At 35.3% G+C, this 8986-nt stretch overlaps 1 protein-coding gene across 2 annotated transcripts; it reads left to right on the top strand.

Moving 5' to 3' along the window:
- The first annotated feature begins 658 nt into the window (after positions 1-658).
- On the top strand, positions 659-6467 carry LOC140959408 (probable magnesium transporter NIPA1). 2 transcript variants are annotated; one of them, XM_073417249.1, is made up of 9 exons: positions 659-1022; positions 1156-1346; positions 2217-2273; positions 2837-2927; positions 3015-3175; positions 3848-3975; positions 4069-4206; positions 4903-4995; positions 6173-6467. In XM_073417249.1, the coding sequence occupies exons 2-9, from the start codon at positions 1220-1222 to the stop codon at positions 6347-6349; spliced, it is 972 nt and encodes a 323-aa protein (XP_073273350.1). In that variant the 5' UTR covers positions 659-1022; positions 1156-1219; the 3' UTR covers positions 6350-6467. The 2 variants fall into 2 exon arrangements, with proteins under 2 accessions (XP_073273350.1, XP_073273354.1); XM_073417253.1 differs by having other exon boundaries at positions 660-1022; positions 1161-1346; positions 2186-2273.
- Positions 6468-8986: the final 2519 nt, after the last annotated feature.

Raw genomic sequence — 8986 nt, 5'->3', positions numbered from 1 at the left:
AATTTGGTTGCTCATAAATTTTTCTTCAATTTGTTAAGTTAATTTATTAGTTTTTGTAGCTCACTGAGTGAGAAGTTTGAATTAACGACCGATTCAGGTTTGTTTTTAGGAGTCAGATTTCAAATCCCTGTTATGATTTTATGTCTGACACACCCTTACAATTTTATGTACAAACAATAGGATTACTCTTAATTTTTAGAGTAGGTCTCTTGTGATACGGTCTCACGAATCTTTATATGTTAGACGGGTCAACCCTATCGATATTCACAATAAAAAGTAACACTCTTAACATAAAAAGTAATACTTTTTCATGGATGACTCAAATAAGAGATATGTCTCACAAAATACGACTCGTGAGACCGTCTCACACAAATTTTTGCCTAACTATTTAGCAATACAACATCACTCACCGTCCATCGAATCTATTGCTCCATTAAAGAGAAAATTTCAATTTCATAAATACGCTTTCTGTGTAACTATATATCAAAATCAAGTGAACCATCATATTTCCAATTCAAAATATTGAATGACATTCCCTTCAAAAATTATAACCTTGACTCTGAGATAAATTTGCCAGTGAAAAACTACACATTATAATTTATATAACACCTTGTTTGGAACCAGCAGAGCAAGAAGATGCGTTTAAGTTCAAAACGCGGGATTTGAGATAACCTTAAATTGTGGAATGTAACTGACATGCCGTTTGCTTTCAATTGTCATGCGCTCTCCAACCTTTCGTCTCTCTTTATTCTCTCTCTTCTAAATCTGGCATTTCCATTTCTGCGCAGAGATTGATCGAGAAAAAAGAGAGAATTTGATAATTTTTTTATTTAAAAAGATGAAGTTTTTAACATTTTTTTTCCGAGAAAGATTGGAGATGAAGGATTTTACCATGACAGCCTGAACCCATCCGTTAAAATTTCTTTATATGTTGTTACAAGATTTCTTTTTCTGGGGAAAAACAAAAAAGATTGGAACTTCAATCTCAATCCGGGCTCCCACATGCAAAGAAAGCCAAAAAGGTTTTTTTTTTTTTTTCCCTCCCATTTTCTTGCCGAAGTTTTGTTTTGGAATGCTCGTATTTGAATTTTTTGAGCTTTTATGCTTTGGTCATGAATTGCATGATGTTTGATTATGATGTATGGGATTTTTCAGTGCAGGGGATATATAGGCTTTGGAAGATTTGGTACTTTGATTCTTTCTCTCTCCATTTTGATAAATGGTGGGAATATCAGATAACATCAGGGGACTTGTCTTAGCCATTTCTTCGAGTATATTTATTGGGTCTAGTTTCATTATAAAGAAAAAGGGGCTTAAAAAGGCTGGGGCTTCCGGAACTCGAGCAGGTTGCTTTCTTTACTAAGTATATGTTCTGTTGTTCAATTATTTTACTTTTATTCGTGGAATTATAATTTCTTCATGAAATCTTTAGTAACCGAATATTGAGTGCGTGCAGATGATTTATGTGAAGTCATGTGAAAAGAAATAGAGGGTTATCGAAAGAACATAGGTATATGTCTTTAACATTTATCACATTATATGGTAAAATAAACGAATCACATGATCACATGTTGGATAGCTACATAACTGTCATATATGAATAATAGAGTGAATCAACGCATGAACGTAAATAAATTCTTGACGCTGGTGCTGGTTGTCCTAAAACATGTGGTAGGCATTGGCTATTATCAACCTTAGTGTTTTTAGAGCTTATGTGCATCATTCAGAGTTGAATACTATAGCTTATGTATGTTGATAGGTAATAAAGGTTTAAAGCGTACTAAGCCACACGTGTGCTAAGGAATCAAGGCAAATACAGAGGCTCACATCTTACCAAAATGTTCACTAAGAAATCACATTTTATAATTGAGAATATACTATACAAATATATATCTAATAAGAACTTCACCTTCCATTTAACAAAAATAAAACTAATATTAATTAGTGGACAAGAAAATATGAAATACTGTAACAATGAGTTTCAATTAATACACAATCTTTTTATTGGAGACGTGCTTAAAATGCATGTTGATCCTTTAAGGCGCACTTAGACAAGTGCTTCATAGTTCAGGCATGCACCACATTGAAGGGCCGCACATTGTCTTATCCTGGGGAACCAAGACAATGCCTTGACCATAGACACTGCTCTTTTAATATTTTATTTTAACTGTCTTTTCTCATGCAGTTTTAATGATGAAAAGATACTCTTTTACCAGGTGATGGAGGCCACGCATATCTGAAGGAACCATGGTGGTGGGTGGGGATGATTACTAGTAAGATATTTAAATTCTAAATATTCATCAAACTGGAATATGCATTGTACCTCTTCATCATTCAGCAATTCCTTTATGTTGTGCTTCGTTTGATAGATCTGAGATGATGAATTTCAAATCCATTTACTTCATATCCTTTAACTTGCTTGGAAGGACAAAAAATTAAAGTGAATTTCAAATCCATTTGATATCGAGTTATGCAATTTCAATAGTAATTATGGTGGATTTCAAATATACTCAAGATAAGTGTCATTTGAAATTCATCCCTCAAATCCTTTCCAAATCAAATCACTCCCTCTAAATTAAATTTATTATTCCATATGCAACTTTACTATGCAACCTTACTGTAATAATTTCTTCTCATAGATATTCATTATATATCTATGTTTCATTGATTTTATGTTGTATGTTTGTGTCATGATGCATCATTCATGTTAAACAAACCTGCTAAATTATTTGATAACTGCATCTTTTTGCTATTTTATTGTATGTTTTAGACTTGGCCCACAGCTAACAGCATTCTTCATATTTGAATTTAACCCAATCACAATGTATATATATAGTGATCGTTGGGGAGGGTGCAAACTTTATCGCATACGCATATGCTCCGGCTATTCTGGTTACTCCCTTGGGAGCTTTAAGTATCATATTCAGGTGTGGTTACGATTTTAGAATGATCTTACAGAAGCCAAATCTTTTTTTCTTCCTTTGATTGAGATTTTTATGTAATGTACGATGCAGTGCAGTGTTAGCTCATTTTATATTGGATGAAAAATTACACCCGTTCGGTGTTGTTGGTTGTATTCTGTGTTTGGTGGGATCTGTCGCCATTGTTTTGCATGCCCCTTTAGAAAAGGATATCGAATCTGTCAAGCAAGTATGGCATCTAGCTACAGAACCAGGTATTTGACGGTTCTCCAGAAGTTTGATTTAACTTGCATTGATACATCAAACGATCTGATGCTCGCAGCTTCTTTTAGAATGATACAATGGTGGGACGTCCTTTCTTGTATATTAACCAATAAACCAAATGAGTGTCCAGTTCGAAGAAATTATACCTCATGTTCTTATAGTTTGTTATGAACCATTGATGTTTGTCTGGTTTTTTTTCACTTATATAAGAACTCTTATAACATGAGATGAGGAATATCGGGTTGCCTAAATTCTCATCTATCTGTCTTGTTCTCTTCCACTTTTTTGTTTTATTTTATGGAGTTTAGCAAGCTCGAAATTCTAGATAGCAATGAGGTTTTTATCATTGATAGCGTATAGGGGCGAATCCATGCCCCTAGTTGAATTAAGAGTATTTTTCATTTTTCAATATATGTTGAATGCTTCTTTCGCACGTTGCAATTTGGTAGTGTTACTTAGGTAACAATTATCAAACGATCCTCTTGCCCAAAATCAAAATCCTAGTTTCTTTACAGAGGACTCCAAAAATATAGTTGAATACTCTAATATTGTTCTCAATAGCCTAATGTAAACACTTACAAATGGCAGTCTGTTAATTAGAAAAATATACTTCATTTTTTTCCTCAACATCATTCAATAAATTAATTAATCGAATTTGACAGGTTTTGTTATCTACACCTGCACAGTGTTATCTCTCGCCGCCATTCTAATTTTTTGGTTTGTGCCTCGATACGGACAAACTCATATGGTTGTCTATATTGGAATCTGCTCTCTTACAGGATCTCTTACGGTCTGTCCATTTCCAACTACGCTTTTATTTGTTGTCGATTTATCTTGGAGCCGACAACTCTAATCACTACCTTTTTGCCCTTTTCATATGCAGGTTATGGGTGTTAAAGCAGTGGGAATTGCTTTGAAACTGTCATTTTCTGGATCCAATCAGTTTATATTCTTCGAGACTTGGTTTTTTACTATCTATGTCATCATTTTCTGCATTATGCAGCTGAACTATCTTAACAAGGTATGTCATTTAACATTTAAAACAATACTTGTCTACCTAAAATTTATGATCGATTGAAGGTGTTTCAATTCCCTCCTTTTCGCCTAAGCATTTGATTTATTTATTTGCTCAGTGGCACCACCACCTTCACGCACACAATTTTTTTTCTGGTTGGCACTGTGGTGCCAGAGATGGCGTCGCGGTGCCTTGCTCGCAAAAATGTTTGCACTGTCTTGGTGTTTGGGGAACAGAAATGGCGCCCCAATGTGTTGATGTATATGCACCTATATTTCTGGCATCTTCAATCAGATTTTTCACTTCCACTGGTGGACAAACATAAACTAAGATTTGGACATATAGTTGTCACTTAAAACATGAACACCCTAATTATGACAAAACATACCTAATAAATTAAATGGAGAAAATTAACTTAACACTGGACCTTCTTCAAGAACAAATGCAAACTTTGCCACTTCTGTTCCCTTTTATGCTTTTTGCTCATTGAGCTGTAAAGCCACTGAATCTCATATGATGAAACAGTTGCTACTTCTAAACAATGGTAATGTATCTGAATACACACATGCTTGGCAAACGTAGTTAAATTCTGCAGTTAATTGAATTTAGTTATCTTGGTTCTATGCTTTGACAATAATTGATTTGTTCTCACTTGTGGCTGTCTGAAAAGTTTGAAAGCTAATTCTTTGTTTGCCCTTGCAGGCATTGGACATCTTTAACACAGCTGTTGTTTCCCCCGTGTATTACGTCATGTTTACAACCCTCACCATCTTAGCTAGTATGATAATGTTTAAGGTAAGACAATATGTTCTTCGTTTTCTAAAAGTTGGTCTTTGTCTTTCTTCACCCTTTAAACTATATTGCTGTTGGATTCACATATTGTTACAACCACAATTAAAGAACTAAAATTATATTGCAAACGGAATTTATTGCTTTCCCAGAGACAAACTCTGTAAACAAAACGCAACCACTGCTAGTTAATTCCTTAGCCTAAGCTAGTAAAAAACACTCAAAGAAGATAAAATAATGAATGGAACACCTCTCTTTCTTCAAGTTTTGTTCCCTTCTCCCCTACATTTGGATTCTTCCCCGTTTTGAAATTCTTGGGCCTAAATCTAATACATTAGAGGCCATAAGAATATTGAAGCCCGTAACACATATCGTCCTGCGATGTTGATAGTTAATAGTAAGAACGTGCCACGAACACCTAGATATAGGAAAATACAACAATGTACCTTTCCAAATAATCCTTTCAGTATAATATCCTGATCAAACTGAATATAAGAAATTTTTATGCCGAAACCGAAATATGACCCAATAACTATAATTTCAATATTGAACCTAGCGAAAATCTTGACAGACTAAATCCAGGCAATCATGGATATTTCCTGAAGTCGAGGACTAATGTTGCACTGTTATAAGAGGAAATACTAATTTGATATTTGTTGAAGCAATTTATTGCAGGATTGTTCAGTGAACTTACTCTCTAATGGCACCCACATATATGAAAATAAGTAATTTATCACCTTCATCGTCCAAAACTATTGGCAATATGATTTTGGTTGTGAAGGTTTGCGTATTGGAGATATACACTGTCCTCCTACTCTTACAAACCACAATGCAGTTTTTTCTCCCACTAAACTGTATCAACTTCCAATTTCCACATTTTGTTTTTATTCTTTTAGTCTTTTTCTTTTGTACTGATTTTGAAAATATCGAAGTATGTACAGAAAATTCAATTAGGTAATTCCGAATTTTTTTCTCCAATTTATACGCAAAATCTTTTTATACACACGTATCTTGTATGCCACGATTACTAGTCTTGATAATAAACACGCTTGGATCCAGACTCATCCAACCATATTTCTTTTAATATGAGTTGATCATAGCTTCTGTCGAATCTCTAGATTTGAATATCCTATAACCTATTAAAATATTGGACTTATATGTGGCATTGTTGTAATGAATTTAGGAGTGGGATTCACAAACTGCTTCACAAATCGTCACAGAACTCTGTGGTTTTGTGACCATCCTGTGTGGAACTTTTCTCCTGCACAAAACAAAGGATATGGGAGGTAGCCCAATGGTGTCATCCCCTGTATTTCATCCTTCGAACCGAGAGTTAAGTTCGAGGCACAGCGACATTTGATGTTCCGCGACACAGTTAGTCTGGAAAACAAACATGTTTGATTCTAGAGAAGCTCGCCGCTGCAGAGAATGAGATGACAGTTTTGTTCATTAGAGAACCTGAATTTGCACTTAAGTTGGTTTTCTGCACAGAAAAGTTCAAATTGCATAGTTGGTGCAATTAACACCCTAAATTCAAAGAATCTTGGACATTAAGCCTCTCCTGCACCCCGACCCCCATCCCGCCACCTAGGTTCTGAACTATATAAGAATTAAGTGTAGATGAGTATTAATTACAAGATAGGATTTATCATTGATTCTTTTGTAATTTTTTGATGGGGTGTACACTAATGCTGTCTTTTAAATTATAGAGCTCAATTTGATGAAACTTTCGAGGATGTTTACATTTTATTCTTGCGTTGACAATACAATTTTGTGTGAGAAATGAAAGGATCTAGTCTTGATCGTGAGTCAGAGACAATGTTTGGTTTTGTTCGTGGTATTTTTGAAATTTATTTTGTCGAAATATGTTTTCTTGGATATCATGAAAAATATGATTAGCATATGTTTCTCTTTGAAGTTGGTCTTTTATTGCATATAATATATACATCATGCCATATAAAGTGATATAGGAAATTTAAAATTAATGTGTTAATTATAGTATAATAAAATAATTGTTTGGCGGACTGATAAAAAACTAAATCAAGTATTATTGTTGGGGATGATCAATGGTTCAAGCGAGTTAAGCTACTCCAGAATAGCTAGTGAGTGGTTCGGTCAAAACCCGACTCGATCGAGTTCGAGTCGAGTTCTAGTAGCTCAACTGTAACGTCCCAAAAATTTGAAGGTCCACATAAACCACATGCATGCAAGTTATCAAATTTTTATGTATTTTAATTAAATTATTTTAATACATTAAATGCATGATTGAGACATGAATATGTGGTTTTAATTCTTGGTTTATTAAAATTTCATGTATAAGGGTTTTTATTAGTTTTTCACGCTCGAACGAGAAATGGAGATCAGGGATAATTAAGAAAAATATTTTTATTTAATAATTATTTTTTAATTATTTAATATATGGTGTAATTAAAGGTGATTTTTGAAAATAAGCCTAGGTGAAATATTTTTACTTGTCGGGTCATATTTTAAACTGGTACGCAAATTTTAGCAAGTCGGAGGATTTTTTGAGGGTTCGGGCATTATTTTCAAAAACGTATCTAAACGATATATTTCTCGGGAGTGGTTTTGGGCTTAATGAAATTATTTAATGCATAATGTGCCAAAAATTCTAATAGACTTCATTATTTTAATTAAGGGCCCAATATACACTAATTATTTTATTGAAACCTACCTTCAAAATCCTAAACACTACACCCTTTCACTTGGCCGCCCCCTTCTCTCATTTCCAGTAGCATCTTTTCGAAATTATTCCAGCAGAAAGCCACCAAAATCCTCAAGGTTTTTCAAAGGATCTCTTCCCCGTCTATACGGTGCACGTTTTACTCGATTGTCTCTAATTTTTCGAGCGTAAAAACGCAAATTCATGCCCTATACCTCGTTTTTTCTCATCATTCACATCAATATATGTTTATTTGTGTGTTCATGTATGAAAAACATAAGATTTACTACGTTATGTGCATGAGGATCGAAATTTCATGGAAATGCTTCACTTTTTCTTTATGCAACTCACGCTTTCTTGCTCGGTCAAAGGGGCTGCCGGATCTTTCAAGTTTAGGAGTCATTTTTCGATAGGTTTCTATGATGCCTAAGGGCCATATCGGATCGGAACTGAGGAAGGGTAAGGGACGATGAGGTTTTCTCGTTGTTAGGGTTTGAAGGGCTAGATCGGGTGAATGGGCGAAGGGAGCTATGCATGGCTCGTTCCAGGCGCTGGTTCAGGTTTTTGGGCCTGTTTCTGGGCAAGGAATGGTCCATGGTCCGCTGGTAGAAGGGCTAGGCTTGGATCGAAGCTTGAGGACGAGATAGGTCAAGTTTTGGGTGAGTTTGAGCGATCCCGATCGTAAGGGCAGTAAGCGTGGATAGGGCTGGTTCAGGAGGGGTTCCACGGCCTGGTCTTGGTCCTAGGAAATGTTGATTCGGGGCTGGTCCATGTCTGTTAGACGTAGAGTCGAAGATTTGGCTCGGCGGTGCAACCAAGATTAGGGTTGTACGTACAGATTTTTCCAGCAGGTTGCAGCCGAGTTTAAGAGGTTCAAAATAGCTGGAATATGGTTGGTTAAGGGCTGGTAGGGTGTGTTTAAGTTGTGGTTTAAGTTTGGAAAGATTTGGTTGAGTTTCGGGTTAAAACCGGGACCCCAGTCTAAGTTTTAAAATGAATTATAAAAGTTACTGAATGGGCCCGAGTTTATGTCTAGGAAATGATGGTAATATGAGTTGAGATATTTTAAGGAGTTTGGCGGGCTTCGGGTCAAAATGTTGAGGTCGAGGAGTAAAATGGTCAATTAGGGTTTCCAGGGGCAAAATGGTCATTTTGCACCCTGGGTCGAGTTAGCAGTACTGGCAGCGCCTTGATCACAATTTGACATGTTAAATGTACATGTAATCATGAACATGACTTTTTATAAAAATACGAAAAATACGTTGCATGCTTGATTTTAAGGAAATTTATCTATATGCATGATTTTTTACAAGTGAT

Source organism: Primulina huaijiensis, chromosome 2 (genome assembly GCF_012295235.1).
Source record: "Primulina huaijiensis isolate GDHJ02 chromosome 2, ASM1229523v2, whole genome shotgun sequence".
NCBI classification, from domain to species: domain Eukaryota; kingdom Viridiplantae; phylum Streptophyta; class Magnoliopsida; order Lamiales; family Gesneriaceae; genus Primulina; species Primulina huaijiensis.
The sequence above is the reverse complement of the archived record's forward strand: the minus strand, read 5'-3'. Positions and strand labels throughout refer to the sequence as shown.

What these genes read in the sequence shown, in the direction of transcription:
- LOC140959408 (XM_073417249.1), top strand. Translation starts at nt 1,220, where the DNA reads ATGGTGGGAATATCAGATAACATCAGGGGACTTGTCTTAGCCATTTCT. An exon ending in CTCTTACAGGATCTCTTACG is followed by an intron (nt 3,976 to 4,068) that starts GTCTGTCCATTT and finishes TTTCATATGCAG; the next exon opens with GTTATGGGTGTTAAAGCAGT. An exon ending in CTAGTATGATAATGTTTAAG is followed by an intron (nt 4,996 to 6,172) that starts GTAAGACAATAT and finishes TAATGAATTTAG; the next exon opens with GAGTGGGATTCACAAACTGC.